The sequence below is a fragment of the Lissotriton helveticus genome, chromosome 1_1 (genome assembly GCF_964261635.1).
Source record: "Lissotriton helveticus chromosome 1_1, aLisHel1.1, whole genome shotgun sequence".
NCBI lineage: Eukaryota > Metazoa > Chordata > Amphibia > Caudata > Salamandridae > Lissotriton > Lissotriton helveticus.
In genome coordinates, this window is record NC_136057.1 from 1,125,648,604 (window position 1) to 1,125,673,123 (window position 24,520).

General features: G+C 46.2%; 1 protein-coding gene across 2 annotated transcripts in view; it reads left to right on the forward strand.

Moving 5' to 3' along the window:
• CEP290 (centrosomal protein 290) overlaps window positions 1–24,520 on the forward strand; it is a 1,500,249-nt gene that overhangs the window by 853,672 nt on the left and 622,057 nt on the right. For both annotated transcript variants that reach the window (XM_078678872.1, XM_078678869.1), the window contains exons 32-33: window positions 1,403–1,510; window positions 1,604–1,738. In XM_078678872.1, coding sequence (XP_078534998.1) covers window positions 1,403–1,510; window positions 1,604–1,738 — 243 coding nt within the window. The remainder of the gene's footprint in view (window positions 1–1,402; window positions 1,511–1,603; window positions 1,739–24,520) is intronic.

A 24,520-nucleotide genomic window follows, 5' to 3' on the forward strand; every position in this document is an offset into this window, starting at 1 on the left:
GGTGCAGCAGGTGCAGTGACACCGGACCCAAAGGTTGTCAGAGCTCCAATAAGCATCTAATATTGCTACATCTTCTACTATACAGGCAGACACAATTGCAATTATCTTGCAGTTCAAAGGTGCTTGATTTGAATGGTGCAGCAGGTGCAGTGGCACCACGCCCAAAAGTAGTCAGAACTCCTTTAACCACGTAATATTGCTATTACATCATTCTATTATTCCCCTCTTTCATTTCTCAAAACTGTGCTATTACTAACCCACACTATACCACTAGTAACAGCACAATATGTTGCCTTTTTATACATAGACAAGCCATGACACTTTAACAGACTTTCTGTTACTTATATTGTACAACTACTCAGCAAACTAAAGCTTACATCAAAAAGTAGCTTATTATTAATCACATAGGCAAAACCTAATACATTTACCAATTCTCATTTTTCGCAGTGTGCCTTATTTCCTTTTATTTCACTGTTTCCCATCATATAAGTCTGCCAACGCTTTGTTGTTTTTTGTCTGTAAATGATTCGAATCAATGCATTTTTGTTTCTTCTCAGTGTGGCTTTAGCTGTACATCCTCAAAAAGGTTTCTTAACTCTTTAGCTATTAAAAGACTAAAGTTTCGGCCAGATGAGAAAAAATGTGTTGGGCAGTTGTCACAGGCAACTGGGAGAGAATATCCGATTATAGGGATTGGCATGAAGGATCAATTATTACTAGATGGATTCATATACTGTATACATTAGTTATTCTGTGTATAATCATGCACAGTATTGCTGAAACGTGTAGGGTGCTTGATACTGATAAAAAGGGGTTGTGAGTGTTGATGTGTTTGAGGAGTTCCAGAATCTAATGTAAAAGGCATACAAGATTTTTCTTCTTGAAAAAATGAAGTGGTATAATTACACCTGACCTCTGTAATCAGCATGGGAGGTTACAGTATGACCTATGATAAGACAGAAATATATCAAATTAGTTTGTTTTTGAGGTGGAAGATCAAGAAGAGTGAGTGCTGTAGGTTTCCAAATCCAGGCAAAAAACTCTACGAAGCACCATGGTAGGGTTGGCTTTTTCAGCTTAACATTTTTTGAACTTTGTGCAGATGTGAAGGAGCGATCAGAACTTGGTGACAGACGCATGCTTCCTGATGTCAGAAACTTTCAAAGGTCTCCTTCAATTTGCAGAGCAGACCACATGCTCCCAAGCTTTCTCAGGAAAATAGAAGACAGCCTCTGTCATTGCTATTAACTTCCTCTCTGTCCCTCACTCGACCTTTTTAATGTAACACCTATAAGCCTTCATCGCTGTTAGATCGCTCCATACATATAGTAGGGGGGATAGTACTGTAGATTATTTCAGGCCCATAGGAAAAGTGAAATGCTACTGATGCCTTCTTTTTCAGTTTCATGAAGAGCGACAGATGGCATGGGACCAGCGAGAAGTAGAAATGGAACGCCAGCTAGACATGTATGAACATCAGCAAAATGAAGTTCTCAGCACTGCTCGAAAGGTAATTAAAAATAGAATGAATCCTGTAATGCAATATGTTACACTTCCTTTTAAGAGGTGTTACTTTGGAATTCATGTATGTTTCACCTTACAGTTTGAAGAAGCTACAGGCTCATTACCAGACTCCAGCTTACCTCTACCTCAACAACTTGATCTAGCATTGCACAAAATTAAAGAGCACATTCGAACAATCCTTGAAACCCGTGCTGCCTGCAAAACATTAGAAGAAGTGAGTACAACATAATTATAACTTGTGTTACTTTATTTCTGTTCATGTAAAATAAGTTTACTACTGAACCCGTAGTAAAAAATGTGCTTTACAAAATAAATATATTCTGAGTTTTTACTACTTTAGGTCTGCTGACATTTGAATAACGGGAATGGCATGTTACATTTCCTTGGGACTACACATGATCAGTTTGGTCTCTCAGATTTCATCAGTTCCCTTTTCTGCACGAAAGCCGTCAGTCCCAGAACAATGTTTCAGTGGTCATGCAACTTTACATTTTTATTTCTTTATGAAAGGCCTTTGACTTATTGAAGCTGCAGCAAAAGCAAAAAGTATTGACTCTGTTGGGATGGAAATGTCCTCTGCATCGTAAAAATGTGTTCCTCTGCCCTGAGTGCACAACAGTACTGTTGTCTGGATCCCTAATGCTGACTTTTTGTCATAGGTGTACACAGATCAGGCATGTGCGCTATGGCCTGTCTCACGGACTGCAGTCTTGCTGACCAAGAGGGGCACTTAAAGAACTACTTTCATAGCGGTGGAAGACTACCGCCTTCACCAGGAGTTAATCAGCACAAGTGTGGTGGTGTCAGCTTACCTTATAGTTATCAGTAGACGGGGCCTTTCCTTAGTCACTTGAGTGAGGCCCACAGGCCTAGTTACCTTTATAAAAGTTCCACTCTGTTTGCTTACCTAACCTTTGGCCTACATCAGGTAGAAGAGTGATACTGCATAACACAGGAGTAGTGATCCTACACTGGGGGTATGTGTACCTGGTAAGGGTACAGTTCAGGGATAGAGCAGAACTGTGTAGTGCGTGTGTCGATGGTATATGTACTGGGTGCATCTATGCCTGGGAGGAATACATTACATGAGAGATGTAGTGCTGTGCAATGCACATGTGGATAAAGTTTGTGCAGAGCGTATGTCTGCTTGCGTGGAGTACACTACATGAAGGGTGAAATATTGTACAGAGCACACATAGTGAGTGTGTGTGCTGGCAGTGTATGTGTTTGTAAAGAGCACATCCTGGATAAATATAGAAAAGCTTCAGTGCTGAACTATGTGCTCAATCTGTGTGTGTGTGTGTATTGAAAACATGAGCATGCTTAAGAGTACAATGCATGGAGGAACAGTACTGGACTGATCATGTGCTGTGAATGTACCCTGAGTAAGTGTGCCTGCAAATGTACATTACATGGAGGACCCTGGGTTCCATTTTGGGAAGGCCAGACATGCTTTGTGAAGACATGAGGAACAGAGGAATACTCCCAGACAGATATGTGTATTGCTGCATTCCTGTGAGCTGGGTGTGGACACACTGGAGGGAAAAGGAAGACACTCCCTTTTCATTTCAAAGCAAAAGACTGCTCTTTGAGTCAGTGATAGATTACAAATAGAAGTGGCCTGGACACATCTCCAGAAGAAAGATGGGGCTGATCAGAAAATCATAAATAGTAGGACTGGATGTCTGGGATTAACCTTTTGATGCACGTAACACTGTCGCTGACATCTAGGTGTGAACTCTAGCACTCCCATGAATTGTTTTATGGACAGTCAGCTTCAGAATCGTGCCTGCTGTGATAGACATCTATCATGATGAAAGGTGAAAAGTAGAAGTGCCCACTTCAGGAGAAGCAGACCCCAACATAAACTTCAAAGACCCAGACCCCGAATCACATTTGGTGTTTGGAAAAGCACTATAAGAAGGGCAGGCTGAGTCCCCAAAAAATTGTCATCTGCCAATCAGTCATAAGGGCTGTGTGAGAAGGGGAAGCTCTGCAGCACTTACTCCAGTGACCAGGTCTGGGGGCAAGGCCTGTTAGTCTTCCTTCTGAGTGAGGGGGCATCACCCAAAGAAAGCAAGATCACCTATCCTGAAGAACCAGCGCCTGCCTGCTTGCCAAGACCAGTGTGCCCTGTGAGACAGAGGAGAGCGTTGGAGGGACCAAAGTCCAGTGGGTGTCTCTACCATAAGGACTCCCTGTGCGGGGTGTGAGGATTTGACTGTGCACCGATCCGGCTGTCGCCTGTGTGCAGGATTGTTTTGGCAACTCCTTTATGCCAGAAAAGGGCCTCCTTAGACTGAGCTGAGTGTTTAACGCTGTGCCTGTCTTGCTACCCCCTACCGCCATGCTGCGGTGACCCTGTTTGCCCAAGGGGGCCACAGGTAAAGTTACTGTCTCAAGGAGGGACAAGACTTGTGACTGTCATTGCCGGGGCGTATGTGCTGCTAGCAGGGGCTGCCAGTACCAACGTGCCACATGATTCTGACTGCCACCCGAAAGAGAGACTGAGGTTACAATTCGCTGGTTGGACACGCACTGCAAGGGAACTGTCCCCAACTCACCATTGAAGACCCTTCACTCCACCCCTAATTGAGCAAAATCAACTCGCAAGCAGGGATCTGCTCCGAACACTGTGAAACCTCATGCTGCAGTGCTCAGGAGGGAGAGCCTGCGCTGCCGGGTGTTGCCACATGGGGCGTGAGCCAGCAAATTTCTCTGAACTGAGCAGGACTCTCAGGTGCGTGTTTGAATGCACCCACTGCATCGCTGAACTCTTCTGTGCTGCGAGAGCGGGTAAGAAGTGAACTGGGCCAGTTGGGCCCTGAGGAAAATTACTGCTAACGGTGCTGTGGCAACATAGAACCTTTTAATGAAGATACTAAAGGGTCAGAAGGGAGAACTTTTGACTATGGCCTAATAGTTTTCACTCCCTGATGTGGCCACCAGTGAATAGGGAATAACCCTGAATACATTACACAAAGAGGTGTATAAAAGCAAGTATTTGGTTGGACATTGATTCATTGCTTCATACTGTTTGCGCTTTGAGTTATGAGTTGTATTCACTGACCTGTATCTACTTCCCCCCCCAGAGATGGCCTTGATTGCTTTCACATAGCTACTACTGAGAGTCAAGTGCATAAGGGCTACTTGGCCCAGTTGAGCGGGATCCATACTAGAACAGGCCCCAGGTCATAAGGAGTTAAAGGCCTCAGTCACCACGATTGGGCCCAATAGCCCCTGCAGGCCCTCTGAAAGGAGTTCTGACAAACTCTCAATATCAGTGCATGAAATGTTAGGAATTTATCATGACAACTGGAATAGCAGTGTAAGACCTCAAAGGCTCTTACAGGGTATCTTTGTGCTGAGCAGAGCCTTAAAAGCATTCTAGATCAAGATCTGGATTTCAGATTTCAAGCCTTAGGCATTCTAGTTGTAAAAAGAGACCTATCTTTCCAGATCCAGACAAAAGACCAAATTCGTTTTGGAAACATTGTGAAACAGATCTGAGACATCTCTCGGAGCATAAACTTGATATGGGCTAGGGAAGGCAGCTTGCTACCTGATGTACTTTTGCTGGCACTGTTTTGGGCATCACAGTCTAATATCTTAAAGGCAGATATTTAGGCATTGATTTTACAAACAACGCATTAGATGTCTTCCTCTGCCTGGAAGAGTGGCTCCAGGGATGCAGAATCTTCAGCATTGGAGAGCGCTACAGTATCAGTAGACTTATTATTGATGGCTCAGTTAATAATTTGCCACAAGGAGGTAAACCACTTGTTCCCATTAGGGCAACCTAGGTAGGTCTTTTTGTGCCATAGAGTCTGTTCAGAGTGTGTAGGAAACTGGCTCTATATATACTACACCAAAATGAGGTATAGTGTGTATACAGTCCAGGTGACCCCAGAGGTAGGCAGAGGTTAAAGTTAGATAGAACCTTACTCTCAATTTGTGGTCGGGCAGTATCAGAGAACAGTGTTAAGCATTTGATGGACACACTCAGTCAGCAAATGAATTCACACACTCAAGAACGGAACCCTAGGCCAATTGTTTTTGTATAAAAAATACACTGTTGTTTATTTTTAGAACCAAGCAAGCCTGGCACAGGTAAGCATACACTACTTTTCAGTAATAAGTTGCTGAATATAGAACAGTTTGAAAATGCAATAGAATTTGTACTTTGTTTGATTTACAGGGGATGCAGCATTTTGCAACACTTAGCAAATACAGTGCATTGGAATGAATAGGCTTTTTCAGTAAATTACAGGTAAGTTACTTTGTACGTTACTTTTCTTACTCAGTGCTGGATACCTGGATTCAGCACTGGGACATTGGAACACTGGGACATTTCCTGCGATTTTTAAAGAATATTTTTAGATTTCAAAACTCCACACTTTGAAACTTTTTGGAAGAAAATTGTCAATGTTATCCTATGGAGGAAAAACAGGTTATCTGTTCACAGGTAAGTAATCGACTGTGGGAGTTAAGGTTCTGGGGTTAGACTCAGGGGTCTCCCAGGGGCAGTGATGCACTCTTGTTACACCCTCAGCTGCATTAGGGTGGATGGGTGCAGAGTGTTGAGGCCCAATGTTATCCAATGGGGGATGGGGGCCTCCGGTTGGTGGCTGTTGGCAAGCAGGCCACTGGGTTGTGGGAGCAAAGCTCCTAGGGTTAAGGTCCGGGCAAATGAGGAAACAAAGTAGCACAAAAGGTGCACCCTCAGCAGCTCGGGGCGGCCGAGTGCCGAGGGCTGTTTCGACGTCGGGTAGCCTGTTGTTTTCAATGGAGAACCTCCGGTTTGCAAAAGCACTGCAGGCAGGGAGACAAAGGACTTCTGTGTGCGACCATTACTTGGAGAGGTAAGTTGGGAAGTTAAGGGTTGGTTAGGCACCGTCGGTTTGGGCACACAAGGCCGTGGAGCGTCGGGTGCAGGGGTGCCTTTTGGGGTCGGATCTTCTTACCAGCTCCTGGTCGCAGTTAGGGGGACCTTCTGGATTTAGGCTGCAGGTGTCGGCTGGAGGCTTGAGGCAGGTCAGGGGTTGCTGGATCTCTCGTCAGGATCTCCAGGGTGACCTCCTCGTGGTGTTTTTCTGCTCAAGCTCGGGCTGGGTTCAGCGGGTGTAGAGTGTGCTGGATTCGCAGTTCCTGGCTGCTGCCAGAGGTTGCTGTTTGAACAAATCCGGTGTTCACAGGAGAAGCAGTCTTTGGAAGTGAAGGCAGGAAGGTCCTCCAGGTTTTCTGAGGTTGCTGACGGCAGGACACACCGGGATTTCGCAGGAGCAGGTTCGAGGGGAGACAGGCCTGTAGGGCTGGGGCCAAGTCAGTGGGCGACGTTCTCTTGTTAGCTGGCTGTATGGCTGTTCGATACTTCTTCTTCCTTTCTTCTTGTCATTTCAGGTTCTGAGGAAGCAAGGTTCAGGGTGACCCCTAAATACTAGATTTAGGAGCGTTACAGGTAGGTAAACGGCAGGGACCAATGGGTCCCTTCTCTGGGATGGGTACACAAGCCTTTCCCTGGTTGGTGATGTTCTCCCCCCCCCCCCATCCTCAATATGGCCGGGACTCCGAGTTGTGCTTTTCCTCGCCTCCCATCACCTGAGGGGTGGAGTTGGCAGGGGTGGGCACTCCTCTTTCCCTCACTTGTTTTTCCCGCCAGCTCTCCTGCCCAAAGTGGGTAGAACCAGTGGGGACCAGTTGCTGAAAGCAGCAAATGGTCTGGGGAGGCTCACAAAGGCGGCGCCTTTGAAGCTTCCCCTTCGTGAACCATGCCTATCCTGGGATAGGTGACTTGGCACCTCATCCCAGGACGTGCATTGTTTCAGGCCCCAAAGAACAGCAGGCTCTCGACCCAGGGGTCCAGAAACATGTCTGGTGGTGGCAGCTGCAAACAGCCACTCAGCCTGTACACTAGTGGTGGGCAAGTTTTCAGGGATGCCCCCTGTGTGCATTTTTCATTAAATCCCACTCTGGCATCAGTGTGGGTTTAATGTGCTGAGAAGTTTGATACCAAGCTTCTCAGTTTTCAGTGTAGCCATTAGGGAGCTGTGGAGTTCGTAATGACAAGCTCCCAGCACCACATACTCTTAATGGCAGCACTGCACTTACAATGTCTAAGAATGGACTTAGACCCTATAGGGGTACAGTGCTCATGCACCTGTACCCTTACCACTGGCATAGGGCACCCAGCTTGAGGGGTGACTGATCTTTGCCAGGGCAGTGAGTCATAGGCATGGCACACAGGGGTGTGTGCAATGTCAACTCTTTACTTTGTTCTGCACCAAAACATGCAGCCTGCAAAGGCAGTCTGTGTGTGTAAAGGTACAGGACCTCTAAGGGTGGCACAATAAGTGCTGCAGCCGTTAGAGGTCTTCCCTGGTCACAGTGCCCTGGGTACCTGTGGTACCATTTACGAGGGGCTGACCCGTGGCCAGAGATGCCAATTGGGTTTGTTTTGGGGAAATAAAACAGGCCCTGGGAACCTGATTGGCAGGGACCCAGGGCACACCAAGTAAAAGTGCCTCAGTTGTCTGGCAAAAAGTGGGGGGGGGTTACTGCAACAGAAACCCACTTTCCTACGGAGTGCTATTGTGACCCTGATCAATGCAACAGCTCCTGAAATGGTGCATAAAAGGAAATCTTAAGCACAGCTTCCAAAGAAGAGGAATACTCTTGAAAGATCTTCCGGTTCAGGTGACCAGCTTGATAGTGGAAATTGGTTGACCATTACTCTGAGAGCGCACACGTTGTCCAAGCCTCTGAATGAGGAAGGTGATTGAGATAATTCAGGACTAGAAAGGTGGAAGTGGATATTTAATTTAAGGGTGTATTTAATATACTTGTTGCTTTAGACTACCATTTTTGGTATTAATCGTCATTCATGGCTATGTTAAGAAGAACCTTTTGTTCGTGGGATTGAAATTGCTCATGGCTGAAGAGGTTGGTGCATATGATGAAGGAAGGATGATAGTCGGTTTTTGCCTTTTAGGTAGTCCTTTAATAACCCAACAGCTGAAATATTTGCATACTCAGCTTCAACATCAGCTATGTTGTAGATTTATGGATGGACAGGCTAATGATTGGTGATGCTTTTAGTTGTCCAGTGATCATTTTGCTAGCTCACACTAGTACATGCTGCATATGTGAGGGGAAGGTGCTTTGCTTTTCTCACTTTGCTTCCAAACAAGTAGTCTTAAAATATGACAGAAATGTAAAAAAATAATGTGCGGCTGTAGATACATGTGCTTTCCATACTGCTCCCTTCTAGTGTTGGGCTCGGACATTGTAACTTGTTTTTCTTTGAAAATGTTTGGAGTCACAGGATGCTATGTGACTTCTTCATTAGTCCACAATGAGCATGGCCACTGACTCCACACCAAATTGTTTTTTTTCCGCCATTGCGTTTGAAATTGTTCGGCCGAGGCTGAAAGAACATTGCATTCCTTGCTGCTTTTTTGGGCCTAACAGTTCTAATCTGCTACGCGAGCGACTGGAGAACAATCATTGTGCATGATTGTCACAATGGGGGTACTGCTTTTCTTCGACCAAGCACAACCACTTTGCCTCAATGCACAGATAAGCCTCTTCGATCTCCCCGGAGCTCATCTTAGAGAAAGTGATAAGGAAGTGGGTGATGGAATGCACAATTTTCCAATACTGTTCATGGTGCAATGCTCAATATCTATATGCAGACCAGCATGGCGTTTGCACCCACTGCTTTTCCCCTGACCATATCAAGTCATCCTGTGAGTTTTGCTTTGCCTTTCTATGGATAGACCCTGAGATAGCGAAGTGAAAATCACTAGATTCACTAGAGACTGCTGCAACAGTCATCCTCTGAGACACCCAACATCTTCGTTGAACAAGACTGCTCAGGATCGATGAGGAAAAGACTGACCCTTCCTGCATCCCAGCAGCCCAAACTAACACCCAGCCCCAAGACATTATGCTTGAGTGCCTCCAAGAAAAAAGATCAAGACTGGGGTCCTTCGTCATCAAAATCAGATATTCCTGAGAGGCGATGGAGGCCCTAGTACAACACCTCCCAGAGACATACTGAAAAAGGAGTACCTAATCGCGTAACGAAAGATAATTTTCAGCACAACTACTCGTTGTGCATTGGGTACTGTGGATACTGCTTCTCGCAGTGTGTATACGAGAATCCTGGTCCACCGCCATGCATGGCTTCATATGTGGCAGTTCAAACGGGAGGTCCAGAAATACCTCCTTAATATCCCATTCAATGGGGAACATCTCTTTGGTCCTCAGGTGGTTAAGATGTTAGAGAAAATCAAGAAGGACACCTAGATTGCACAGACCATGGGCTTCCTACAATCTGCCATATGGAACAGTGCTTTTCAAATGCATCAATCCAGGGGTGGGAGCAAGGCCACACGGACCGGCCATGGGCAACCCTACCCGTACCAACATCACACATTTCACCAAGTTCAGGCAGGCAGAGGATACTTGAGGGTGGTTACAGGGGTAGCAAGAGCTGGGGTATAGGCAGTTCTTATAAAGGAGCTTCTCTTCCTAAGCATCGACTTGCCCCACTATCACTCCACATCTGTTGGGGGAGATTAAGGGATTTGCACTCTCGCTGGCAGGAAATCATCTCAGATTGGTACTAGTAGAGGTCCAAAAGAGCTACTGCTTATAATTACACACTCCACTTAAGCCAGCAGGGGTAGCACTTGTTTGTAATTATTACACATTGCTTACAAGGCACTGAGCACATCATATTAGTGGATTAATAGTAAAATTGGAGTCACACAACATCCTGTGACTCAAAGCTTCTTCAAAGAAAAACAAGTTGTAATGCCCGGGCCCAATATTCTGTAGCAGGAGTATGCAAAACATGTAAATCTGTGTCACTAAACACTATGAGCAGATGCTATCTGATAGAGACTTTAAGCCGCAGATTCCTTTCCTTAGAATTATCCCCAGGCGTCAGACTGGATCAATTTTTTTTTGTGAGCAGTACCCCTGCACGCCGGTAGGTGGCTTACGGCTCCCCGTGGCGTAGTCTGCGCTGAAAGTGCAGTGCTTATATAGATGCCACCCTAACGTCTGTTATTTTCTTTCTACACCTGTCAGCTCACATCCGGAGAGAATACCCCATCGGTCACTTTTTAACTGTTCTTTTTCAATGTTTTGTCAATGTTTTTATAAAGTTCTTCTCCTGGTGTGGTAGAGTTATTCACTAGGCAGTCCGATTTCAAGGCCTGCGGCGCATGACAATTGATACATGTCTGTGATTAACACGGCTCTTGTTTGCTTCTGGTGCCGGCGATGCAAAGACCTGCGTCGACTGCTGCCCCATGCACACCAAATGCCTTGAAGGAGCAGTCCCTCAAGCTCCTCACCACCCGACGTCTGACTCCGCGATTGTCTTGATCCTGGTCGAGAGGAAGGTCCCAGGATCGGTCACAGAGTCCAAGATCCTTGTCATGGGTCCACTCGGGTAAGTCCCACAGATAAAAAAAAAAAAGCAAGAAGCCGAAGATGTCTTCGACTTCACCTTGTCTGTCACGGTCTTCAGACGAGGTGAGGGAGCGTCGTCATCCGAGCCCAGGCTCTGTGGTTGAGTCTGTAACTGGACCAACTCTGTACCTCCCTGAATTTTCAGAAGCCGGATGCCCCGCTCAACTTCAGTAGTGTTATGAGGGACATGTGCCTCGTATTTGAGCGGTCTGCTTCCACTGGCGCATCTTTGGGTTCGGGAGGGGCCCTGACTGGTTTCTCGCCGACAGTTCCACTCCCTGTGCCAGTCTGGCCCCATGGATCCACAGATGGATCCAGACTGGGCCGATCTTCTTCCTGTACCTTCCCTAGGGCCTGTCCTGATGCCGACGCTGCCGGCACCCTCTGGCGGTATCATCCCCATTCTGATCCCCTACTCCGACACAGAGCCATAGAGGCGTCGTCCGACGCTAACTGGAGCAATGCCGTTCAGAAAAGAACCTGAGCCCTATTCCTATGGGCTAGGATTTGGGGAGGATTTGGAGGGGTCGCAGGACCCCAAAGAATACTAGCCCTTAGAATCCAACATGGACTGGTGTGAGGATTTGCCACCGGCAAGTGAGCGGGACACTTCTCCAAATACTGGCATGCTTTTTCTGTGGCTTCAGAGGAGGGAGTGTCATTTGCAACGGTGGTGAGAAGAGCGGCAGAGAAAGTGGACCTTAGCCTACCCTCAGTGGCAGTCAAGACAAACGTCTTGACAGAGGTGCTTCAGCTGACAGTGACTCACTCTGAACCGATTCTCCAATTTAATGAAGCCCTTATAGATGCCCTGCTTGGGACTTTGTCCTGTGAACAGGACAATTGCCCACCAGCGCCTCAGGCCAGGGACCCTAAATTCCTCACACAACTTTTGCCCTGGTGAACTTGGTTGTTCAAGTCTCCACTTGACCTGTCAATCCTGGTGCATTTCCTTCCATCTAACTGGATAGGGAATCCAAGAGGCTGGACACCTTAGGCAAGAAGATGTTTTCTTCTACCAGCCTAGCACTGCGGTCTGTGAACACCACGTTCCTTTTGGGCCGTTACTCCAATATTTAGGATTCAGCCCATGGTTCATGGAGGAGGCCTTCGACCATACTGTCCCAAGCTGTTGCTAGTTAGGGAGGTGCAACTAGGTTCCCGATCAGATGTGGACTGGATACCACTGACTCTCGGGGCAGAACAGTTTACTCCGCTGTGGTCTTACGGCATCACACCTGGCTGAGAATAACTGGCTTTTTGAGGGATGTCCAAGCAACGCTTATTGACATGCCCTTAGATGGCTCCCGTCTCTTAGGAGACAAAGCGGCCTCAGCACTTCAGTGCTTCAAGGACTGCAGATCGTGGCCCACCGTGAACCGCAAGTAACGCCTGTAGGCATGCAGAATGGGAATGTGGAAGTATGCATCCTACAAGTCCAACATTCCCATCCAGTCTCCCGGGTCCAGGGCAGACAGGACTTGAGTGAGGGTGAGCATTTTGATATTTCTCAGTTTTGAGGAAGAAATTGAGAGGGCGCAAGTCTAGGATAGGACAAAGTCCCCTGTACTTTGTGGGCACTAGAAAGTAGCAGGAATAAAACCACAACCTACTTCTCCGATACCTGCACCCTCTCTTTAGCTCCCTTGGCCAAGAGAGACTCCATTTTCTGACAGAGTAATGAGATGTGGTCCTTCATCAGCCGATGGTATGTGGGTAGCAAGTTTGGAGGGTTAGTCACGAAGGGGAGGGAGTAGCCCTTTCAGACAATTTGAAGAACCCCTCAGTCTGATGTTATAGACCTCCAGTGGGGTAGGTGATGGCATATCCTGCTTCTCAATGGGTATGTTGTCGTTCTACCTTCACCACACACAACCGTTACGGTTTGACGATCATCTCTTCGTTGGGCATACATGTTGGAGCCAAGAAAGGGAAACCTGTGTAGAATCGAACAATTTCCCGATTGATTGTGCTGTTGTAGGAGGCTGGCTTAGTATATGTTCACAGTTAAAGGAGTAAAACACCTTGCACTAATCTAGGCGAGCCTTATGGTGATGTTAGTGGTCTTTGATAACCTTAAAGCTCTCCAAGGGATAGCCGTGGAGAGTAACCTTCAGGCTTATCTTGAGGAGTGTAAAGCAGCTTGTTTTACCATATTTAATCAATTGCTTGGATTAGATGAGAAAGAACTACACAGTGTTTATAAAAAATAAGGCTATTTATTTACATAGCACAATCACTGCTACTTGGTGTAGGAAGGTAGGAATCTTCTAGCATGGTTACTCCCACTTTTTGCCTGGGGTTAATGTGTTTTTGACTAGTCTGACTGGGATCCTGCTAATCAGGACTGCAGTCACTGTGCTTCCTCCCTAAATTCAACACGGTACGTACATCTGTACCTCCACAATTGGCTACTGGTGTACCCCTATAAGTCCTTAGTAAATGGTACTGAGGTACCCAGGGCATAGGTACACCAGGGATCTCCCATGGGCTGCAGCATTTATTATTCCACCCAAGAGAGACCACTCAACTTGTGACTACAGGCCTACCATTGCAGCTTGTGTATGTTGGTGCTAGCACCACTTACAATAAATAAAAGGTATTTTATTTATATCTGGGATCAATGCACTTAAAAACTGTAAGTCAACCATAAGGCAGGCCTTTGAATCCTGAAGGCAGGGTGCGGAGTTATAAATGTGTGGTTGTCCCTGCATGAGCAGGACACCCCTACAAACCCCAGAGTCGATTCTCCCGGCTTTGTACGTGCAGTCAGTCATTTTTATACATATAGTGGCCATCCGTCATTATGCAATGGCTAACTTTAAAGTGGCTGTGCCAAATCTCTGCATGTTTGGTATCAAACATGTTGGGATCATACTCCCAACAGCGCTACAGGTGTTGGAAGTATGATACCATGCCCGGGGGCTCCTCTGGGAAGCCCCAGTACTCCCTGTAACAGCCTTCCATCGTCTGCCAGAAAGATAGTGCTGCTGCCGACCCAAGACACAATTCTGCCCTCCTGCTGCTGAGCTGAGCTCGAGCAGGGAGAGGTAGAACAATAGGTTTCCTGTCACAGGGAGGTGTGACCACCTCCCAGACAGTGTATTGGGATGGCAGGCCAGTGCCACCAGACTTCTTTGAAGGGCATATTTGGTGCCCTCCTTGCCTGCACTGGTTTGAGGCAGTTCAGAAATCCTTGGTTCCCTCTCTGGCACAAAACTGAACAAAGGACAGGGGAGTATCCTCCCCGCTATGCAGTCCCTCTTCTTGGAGGGATCCCTTGAGATGTTACTATCCTTTCCTTGGTTATTTAAGGGCTCCTCCATGGGTGTGTCCACAGATTTATCGTGGAACAAAACTCATCTCTGAAACCAAGACACTCTTGAATTGTCTGGTCACTCGGACTTCGCTGGGCTTTGCTGGAAACAAAACTGCATCACGGAAGACTCCTGCTGCTCCTGGTCTTGCTGTTTTGCAAGTATTCTGCTTTGTCTGTGTCTGTGCTTCGCTCAGGTTCTCCAGGGACCTGTGGGCATCAAGGACAGCCAAAGTAATCTCCCTTGGAGTGAATACGTTTCTCTCCTGCATCTGTAGGCACTGTATACAGCTGACCGGTCTGCAGATCCTGTCGTTTTATGGACCTCCAGCCTGAAAGGCTGTAAATGGGGGTACAAGGGGCTCCTCTAAAGAGCCCCCCAGTACATGTGACCATACCTCCAACACAGAAATCGGCGTTGAGGTATGATTTCAACATGTTTCATACCAAACATGACCCAGATTCGGTAATGCCTTAACTAGTAGAGACTCTTTTTAGCCGCAGATTCCTTACTGACTCACCTGTTCTCCACGCTCTGCAAATTGATTTTTAGGTACAGGGCTGTTCCCTTTTCAGGGGCTTAGTTTCACACACCTGTTGTCAAGGTTCTTCATGACTCTATGCTCCTGGAGTGGAAAGTTGCGAATAAAAAGTCAGCGCACTTTGGTAGCGCTGATATAGGCACTGCGCACATCACTTACAGCAGGGACGATGCCACATGGAGCCGAATAATGGCAGCTACTGGCTCGTAGGTGTACTGCGGAAGAAAAGTTTCCAGATCCAGTCTGACGCCTAAGGACAAATCTAAGGTAAACAATCTGTAGCTAGAGAGATTCTGTACCACATAAGGCGTTTCCGAAGGTAAGTAACTTGTTCATCTAAGATCAAATCCTGGCTAGACTTTCCTAGCCTTTTATTGCTCTTAGGTTGTTATATTGTTTATAATTGAACCATCTTATAGCAACAGCTGTTGTTCGCAATGGTTAGAATTGGCAGCGGTACTGGGTGAAATGCTATAGAAAGATACGTTATTTTTTATTATACAGCTTTCTAGAAATGGTAGAATATTTTTCTTGCCAAGACCTACTTGTCACATTTTTTGCCTTATAAATTAAATGTAAAAAAACAGAGCATTGTTAGATACATTATAGTTCAGCAAAAAATGAGGCAAGTCATTTTCTTACCATCCTTTATTAAAATAAAATTTGTTAGATTGTGCCAGTAGAATGATGGCCCAGTGGATGAAATGCTTGTGATTGCGATATTTAATGAATTGCTGGCACAAGTTTGACTCTGTAGTGTAGTTCCTATATTCCCAATAGGCTCTGCGCATTGGAATATTATATCCTATAGATTTGACGTAGGACTTAGGTCAATAGATCTCTATCGAATATACTAAACTTAATAGTGAGTGCCAGCTAGCTCAGAGGTCACTAGAAACTTTCTCGAATTCACAAGATGGGATTAGTTTCTGACAACCGCATAAACATGACAACTTTCTTTCCCAAGAATAAGAATATATCTCTCAGAGTTGTGGAAATAATAGATAACTATTTTACTCAGTCAATGACATATTGAACCAATTCTCTATAGATTTTGATTAGCTCTTTAAGTTGAGCTCTTAGTTCCGCATCTGTCATTATATTAATTTCAGGATGTGGTGTATAGCTGGCTAATACCGGCAATGTTGCTCCTGGTCTACCTAGTGGACCGAGCCTGGTAACATGATTTATATGCTTTAGGGCACCTTTAAACCAGAGTGCATGCTCTTGGTATGTTAGTGGAATTTCAATATCCTCGAAAGGAATGTATTCCTCTGGTGGTTCTTCTTCTTTGTAGAAGTGAAACACTTTTGTTACTGGATTTGCTTCAGGGAAGAATATCCATGATAGAATACCTCTGTCTGGTGATATTCATGTGCCTCTATCACAAAAACTACCCTACCACCTCTCGGTGTTACACCATTTCTAATAAGTTTTATAGTGATGGCTTTCCTTAAATTCTCTGAAATGCTTATAGCATCCTCGTCGGTTTCATTAAAACCTGTTATGTTAAAAGCTGCATCGGCTGGATCAGCCGCAGCTCCACCGGTTTCGGTGTTGTTATCCCTGTTTAGGGACATTTTTGTTAAATGAAAACTGCAGAGCAAGTTTCAAAGGAACAAAGATAAGGTGCACAATATTTTGGAACACTGTATCATTTAACTTTGAACAAACCAAAAAGCTAATACATAGGATTTTCGTCCTACTCAGCTATGGCGGATATTATCCCTTTACCAACTCCGTCTATTGGAGTATTTACGGAAAAGGGGTCTCTGAGAAAAGCACGACTGAGTTACTTTAGTATCTAGCGTTAAATTAGTGCCTTACCAAACGTTGGGCGCCATGTAGTGTAGTTCCTATATTCCCAATAGGCTCTGCGCATTGGAATAATATATCCTATAGATTTGACGTAGGAATTAGGTCAATAGGTCTCTATCGAATATACTAAACTTAATAGTGAGTGCCAGCTAGCTCAGAGGAACACGAAGAATCGCAAGTGCAAGAAGCCGAAATGGAGGAGGAGCAAGTCTCCGTAACCTATGCCTACTCCGATGCAGAAGACCTGACACTGGAACAACGAATCATGAGTGAAGAGACTTTGTTCCCATACCATCTCCTTTATAGGAAAAAGGCTCCGGTCCCTCCTCTGCCTTCGGCCCAAGGTGAGCCCCGAGAAAAAGTTTCGAGCACCCCGCCTTAAGACTCGGCGCCAAAACATTAAATACCAGCCTTCCAGCTCGGGTTCTAAATGTCCCCACGCCGTACCCGACCTTTGGCGTCAAAACCAAAACACCATCTGGTTTCCGTGCCACTGTTGCAGAAGCCGAAATCTTCTGAGTCAAAACTTTTAACGCCAAAACCTGCCTCTAAAGAAAGGCAAAAGACACAAGATGATGGACGGAATGTTGCACAATGGCAATACATTCACCCCCAGTCATAGATCTGGGTTTAACCCATCGTTATTTTGCTCACCAAGCCACCCCAGTTCAGACATGGCCATATGCAAATCAGTCTTGACCCTGTGCCTCATGGGAACAGTCCCACACAAACTGCCAAGCCATGTCTTCCCTGGACCGGAATCAAGCATCCTAGAACCGGTTTCTGGCTGTCAGCCGTCTTCAGCCAGGATAGCTTGACACCAGTGGCTTAGTGAGCATGGGACCCACGTTTGGGCATACCCTTCCCACATAGGGTGAACAGCAAAACACACAAGATGATGGACGGAATGTTGCACAATGGCAAAACATTCACCCCCAGTCACAGATCTGGGTTTAATCCATTGTTATTTTGCTCACCAAGCCACCCCAGTTCAGACATGGCCATATGCAAATCAGTCTTGTTCGGCACATAAAGAACCTCAGACCAAAAATCCACCGGATCCCAAACAAAAGGAAATTGTGATTCATCCAGAAACTGATCATGTTCACGCCAAACTTCCTGAAAAGAGGAAAATGGGCTTACCAGAGGACTACCACATTACTTTAAAGAAGAAAAATGTGACTACTAACCCTTCTCTTCCTTATATTGCACCTTCTTCATCTATTCATGAAGAATTGCCTATTACACCTACACATTCCCCTACACCAACATCACCTGACCCACAGGACACAGGGGATGGGGAAATAGATGACTATGTACCGCAGGATGCACCACAGGATCCAGATCCATGGGATAATTACAATGTCCCTCAAGATAATGATCCTGACTTATATCCATCCAGGCCTTCGCCTCCAGATGATAACATTGGGTACTTTGAGCTTCTTAATAGGGCTGCACAATATCATGGAGAAGAGCTTCATAACGAGAGTTTAGAAGAGGATGTTTTGTTAGAGACACTGAGTTCATCTCAAAGGGCTACGCAAACATTACCAATACTAAAGGCAATGCTCAAACACACTGAGGATATATTTAAAGACCATATAAGAGCTAGGATCATCAATTCCAGGGTAGAGAAAAAATATAAAGCTGCACCTAATGACCCTGTGTATATCAGAGGTCAGTTACCCTTAGACTCTCTGGTCGTTTCCAATGTTCGTAAGAGAGATAACTCTCAAACAACAGGAGATGCCCCTCCTCCTGATGAGGAATCCAAATTGTTAGATGCTTCAGGAAAAAGGATAGCCTCACAAGCAGCTAATAATTGGCGCATTGCCAATTCCCAAGCATTGTTGGCAAGTTATGATAGAGCTCATTATGACAAACTGGAAAAGCTCATTGAATTCCTTCTGGATGAGCATAAGACTAAAGCCAGTGACATTATACAAGAAGGCAAACTAATAACTAATACCCTTTCACGGTGAATCTGACCTAGGTGCTGTAGGATTCCTGCCATTATCGAACTTCACTGTCAAGCCTCAGATTCAGCCTCCCCTTATCCCAGGAGGGATCCGCCATCTGCAGCTGCCGCTGTTTCAACAACTTGCAGCACCCGCTTTGCGGGTGCCGCTGCGCGGCGTACGGCGAGGGGTAGAGGCTGTCAGGGCGCCTGATGTTTCCTGGTTCGTGGAGGGAGTTCTGAGAGCTGGCCGAGGGAGCGCGCCTGCAGGGACTCAAAAGACCAGGAGTCCCTGCGCTGCACAGGTGTGCACGGCCGCGCCCCCACCGAGACACGCCCCCCCGCCTGACCTGTGACTTAAGGCGGGAGCTTCCTGTTAACTGCGGGACCCTTTCACGGTGAATCTGACCTAGGTGCTGTAGGATTCCTGCCATTATCGAACTTCACTGTCAAGCCTCAGATTCAGCCTCCACTTATCCCAGGAGGGATCCGCCGTCTGCAGCTGCCGCTGTTTCAACAACTTGCAGCACCCGCTTTGCGGGTGCCGCTGCGCGGCGTACGGCGAGGGGTAGAGGCTGTCAGGGCGCCTGATGTTTCCTGGTTCGTGGAGGGAGTTCTGAGAGCTGGCCGAGGGAGCGCGCCTGCAGGGACTCAAAAGACCAGGAGTCCCTGCGCTGCACAGGTGTGCACGGCCGCGCCCCCACCGAGACACGCCCCCCCGCCTGCAACGCCCCCTATATTAACAACGGCCTGACGCTCAGCGGGACGCGAGCGGGACGCCGAGCGAAGCCCGGGCAAAGGGCGGGCCCTCTGTTGCCCTCAGAGGCACGAAAAGGCCAGGCTAGGCCATCCCCCGGATATCTTCATAATTGAGCAGTTAAGGTACTGTACCCTTTGTGGAAACATATCGTGGTTCATTGCTGTACATCGTCACTGAACATTCCTCGGCCAGTAATACCAGCAATCTTTACCCTCCATTCTTTCACCGGTTACCAGACGGGGGTCAGTAGGAAGACGGTTTTCGACACGTTGCTGAATCGCCCAGGAACCCGGATTGGTAGGAGGGGTTACTGTTAAAGAAGAGGATTAGATCTTCCTTACATGAACCTAAGTAGGACCCTACTGAAAAGTTACTCTGATATGCTGGTGACCCAACTGAGGTAAACCCGAACATAGTGCTGGTTGCTTGAGAGGTTATCTCATATTTGATTTGGACCCTAGCTGCCGTTTGCATTTGGTCTATGAACTGATTGGAGCAAGAATCTTCCTATTACTGTATGGTAGTGTTTCTCTCTTGTCTTGTTAGTACTGTGTATTGCTTCCGTAGTCAACCCTTTGAGTGCTGTTTTAGACTCCTGATAGCATTTTTATCCTGCTGTAAACATGCCTAGAAAATTGGCACCTGTAGCTACAGAGTCGGTTAACACCCTAGATTCTTACTTAGTACAAGTAGTCAATAAAATAAATAATGAAAGAAGGCAATCCCTAGGCCTGAGCCAATCACCAATTTTGCTCCCAGAGAGCCCTTTCTCTAATGCACCAATGTCTGACACACCATCACTAGACCCCACTACATATATACCGGACCTTAATTCTCAAGACACCGGTAATGATGACGAAAATGTAGATCTGCTAGTTGACTTGTCAACAAATGCAGTGTTTGACCCTGATCAGCAGCAAAATATTGTAGTTGAAGTTCCCTCACCCTCGTTGCCCGAAATACGGGCTGTGAGAGCTTGTAGAAAATCTCAGCCAAAACGTGGGGGGAAACAGCTAGGAAGAAAAAAGCAGATCACACCACCTAGGCGCAAAGGGAAAAATGTGGAGTGTGATGATGACGATGAGTTAAGACATATCATTGATGACGACTTATTCAATAGGATCTCAGACATGATAGATATGAAAATTAGGACTATCATTAAGCCATTGATTGGGAAAATAGACAAATTAACTGCTGAGGTGAAAAAGATGAGTGGCTCACAAAGTAAGTTGGCTGACGAATTGGAGAATCTAGTTACTCATGTCACTAAACCAGTAGCCATAGCTGAGGAGGACACTGGTGTGGACATAGGCCCTACGGAAGGCCAACTACAGTCTATCCCGCTAGGGCAGCCACCACCACCTGCGCCTAGCCAGGAAGCAGCAAGAGAGTCCCCCACTTTACCATCTGTTGCGCCAGCACCATTGCTTTTAGGGGATGACTCATCACAATTCATCATGGAAGCCTCACCAGTAGTACTTGTATTGGCCAATGTCCCTGTTCTATCACATGGCAAAATAGAATCTATTGAAGGACTAAAAGATAAAGCTTTACACTGGCTCACTAATAATATGCATATGGCATACCAGGGGACCGACCAGCTAGCAGGGGAGATCGTAATGATAAGGAGGGTACCATGGATTGGGAACAAGCCAAAGAAGTTTAAGGGGGACTGCGAAGTATTAAACTTTGCTAACGCAGAGGTACTCCCAAACGTTCTGGCTAACATCTTTCCCCCTCAACGAAGAAGTGGTTCCATAATCCCCCTTACCCTGAAATTCTTTTATAGTGAGAACCAGATTGCGACCTCCTCCAACATCCTTAGACCTAGAAGGAATACAAGAGCTACTAACTGGGGAGGGGATACTAGACCCAGATATAACAATGACCGTTTCCATCCTATGATTAGTCTTGGGACAGGGCAATGTAACTATCCGATTGTGCCAACCGCTAGAACACCTAGGTTAAATTGGCCCATTATAGACAGGTGGGGACCAAGCATCCCGGGATATGATCATAGAGGTCAGGGAAATGGGTTTATAGCCCGGTCGGGAAATGAACAGCTCTTGATGCATTCAAATACCCCACGACCCATGGGGAACACAACAGCTAGCGGATGGGGTCAGGAGGCCACCCCTTTTGACTGGGGATTTGGAATGGGGAATAGGTATGGAGTCTTATCCAACTTAAATGACTGCGACTGACATATGGAGGACATTATTTTGATAAAAGATGCTTTAGATCAGCAACCAGCCCAGAGCAGTCAACTTATTAATGGCTTAGATCCCAGCGAGTTCATCCTTCAGATAGGGCAAGAAGACCAAGCCACATCAAAATATGAACATCTCCCCACTTTAAATCTGCCTGAGCACTGTGCGAATCAGAGCTTTGCCAGTGATAACCCGCAGAGCTTTTTGAAAGTGGGAACTAATGAAGGGACCCAACTGTCACGAGCAGCTGAAGGGGCATTGGTGCGGTACTTAGAGCCTAAGACACCTATAGATTCTTGCAAGATGATAAGCTGGAACATAGCGGGGCTAAATGCCAAACGACAGGATAAGGCATGGTCAAGTTTTGTTTTAGGCCACCATATTATTGCTCTCCAGGAAACCTGGGACACATCCGCCAATCTTTGGTGGGATGGGTTTATCAGCTTTACCAAAGCAGCTGTCCCCGGCCGTATGGGGAGAGCTAAGGGAGGCCTTTTAATTTTGTTCTCTTTAGACCTGAAGGGAAGTTGTAGGCAGATTAGTACCGATTCTTAATGGTTGAAAGAGTGACCAACAACACTAGCAGGACCATATATATAAACTTTTATAACTCAGGGAACAGTGACCATAGAGGATGTAACTTCACTAATCTAGATAGCATTTTAAAATTAGCCAGCCAGAATACCAAGTATGACTTAGAGTATATTTTATTAGGCGATTTTTACGTTCACCCATGTAACCTAGTATGTAGGATAAGTAGCGATGATGGGGACGAAGGATTAGAGGGACCCCACTTCGAACATACTACAGAGGGAGAGGAGTTGGAAGATCTTCTTGCTAACTTCGATTTGCACGAACCAGAAGGTGGCCCTAGATTGCCAACTTTCACCGGTGCCCACCAAGGTACAATAATAGATTATATCTTTGTTACCCAAGGTATTTTAAACCGGATTATTTCTTATCGCACGGTACAAACACATTTTAGTGATCATAACCCGGTAGTACTCGAAGTGGCTTGGGGAGTTCACATGGGATTACCCCCAATGATAGTAAGGCCCGTCCACCCCCTGAGGACTTCTGATCAAGGCAGGCGAGTGAAATGGGCAAAGGTGGTCCCGGAAAAATTCTATGCAGAAAATTTCCTTAAGATCAAGGACCAGGTTGAGATTTGCAAAAATCCTTGTGCCCAGGGCCAAGAAATTGTAGAGGCATTCGAGGTAATATGCGGGCAGGTGTCACAGGATCTTTTAGTTAAGCCAAAAAAAGGAACCCCAGGAAATAAGCGCTGGTTTGACTCAGCATGTTCTAAAGCTCACAGATTACTGCTGGCAGCCCTAAAAAATATTCCTAGGGTAAAAGATGAGATCACTAGACTAAGGAAAATTTATAAGCTAGCCGTAAAAAAACGAAAGGACACCATTAAACGTGAAGCGTGGGAAAATCTCCTTTCAGTGGCAGTCCTGAAGGATAGTAGGAAATTTTGGGAGATTATTAAACAGCCCTTCTTTTCAGATGACAATAACGAATCCATGGACTGTGTTATCCCTGACGAAAAATGGTTGTCTCATTTTAAAAATGTATACAGGGATAATGATGAAGCAATTAAAGGTGTTCCGTCGGTAACCTTAGCCGCCCGTCCCATCCTTTTCAATTATCAAGAAGTGGAAAAAGCTATCCTGACTACTACAAAGCATAAGGCACCCGGCCCCGATGGAGTACCTGCTGACTTTTTTATGTACTCAGCAAAATTGTGGGCAGAGGTTTTGGCAAACGTGTTCAATGCAGTCAATGGCAACCCAGCACCTGCCTCATGGGACACCTCCACCATCGTCCCTATTTTTAAAAAAGGCCAGCGGGATGATCCCGGCTGTTATAGGCCTATATCCCTCCTGGATTCATCTGTAAAAATCTTAGGTAGAGTCCTTTTATCTAGGTTGAGGGAAAATGTTGAGAGCTGCGGTGGGTTGTCTGAGATCCAATATGGTTTTAGAGAAAGAAAAGGGACCATTGTACAGTGCGCCAACTTGCACTTGCTCATCTCCAAATACACCGTGGCCAAGGAGGGGTCCGTGTTTCTAGCTTTCATGGATCTCTCCTCGGCTTTCGATTTGGTCAACAGGACAAAGTTGTGGGCCATTCTGTTGGAGATGGGTATTGACGAGGCATTGGTCACCTTTATGGCCACTCTGCACCAAGAGCTTTTTGCAGGCGTACGTGTAACGAATGAGGGTAGGTGTACCCCCCTCTTTAAATCATTAAAAGGGGTATGGCAAGGCTGTATATTAGCCCCCTTGCTCTTCACCATTTATATCAACGGCCTGGACGCACACCTAGAGGAGCAGGAAGCCGACGTCCCGCATGCAGGAGCAGTTAAAATCCCGGCGCTCCTGTATGCGGATGACACCGTACTGATCGCTCGCACGGGTGTTGGCCTCCAGCACCTTTTGAATGCCTTTGGCTCGTTTATGGAGCGATTGGATCTTAAGGTAAACGTATCCAAGTCACATACAATGGTGGTGGGCCGTGGGTGTAGTAAGAAGAGAAGTAAAACATTCACATGTAGGGGGGACACGGTTTCTAGGGTATCTACATTTCCCTATCTAGGCGTATTGTTTGATCAGAAAGGGACCTGGGGCCCGCAGGTAAGAGCAAAGAGGTTGGCTGTCATTAGATCATCATCATCAGCACTCCTGGGCTTTGCTGGTAGGCTAGGGGCTAGGCCTATGGAAGCTCTGTTAAAAATCTATAAGAGTAAATCTGTGGCCATTGCGCTATATGGTTCTGCATTGTGGGGTTATGTAAACTTGGTACCAATCCAGAGAGCAGAGAACAGATTCATCAGAACCCTGCTTTCTGTACCACAGTCGACCCCAACTTACTCCATCCATAAAGAAGTGGGCCTACATTTCT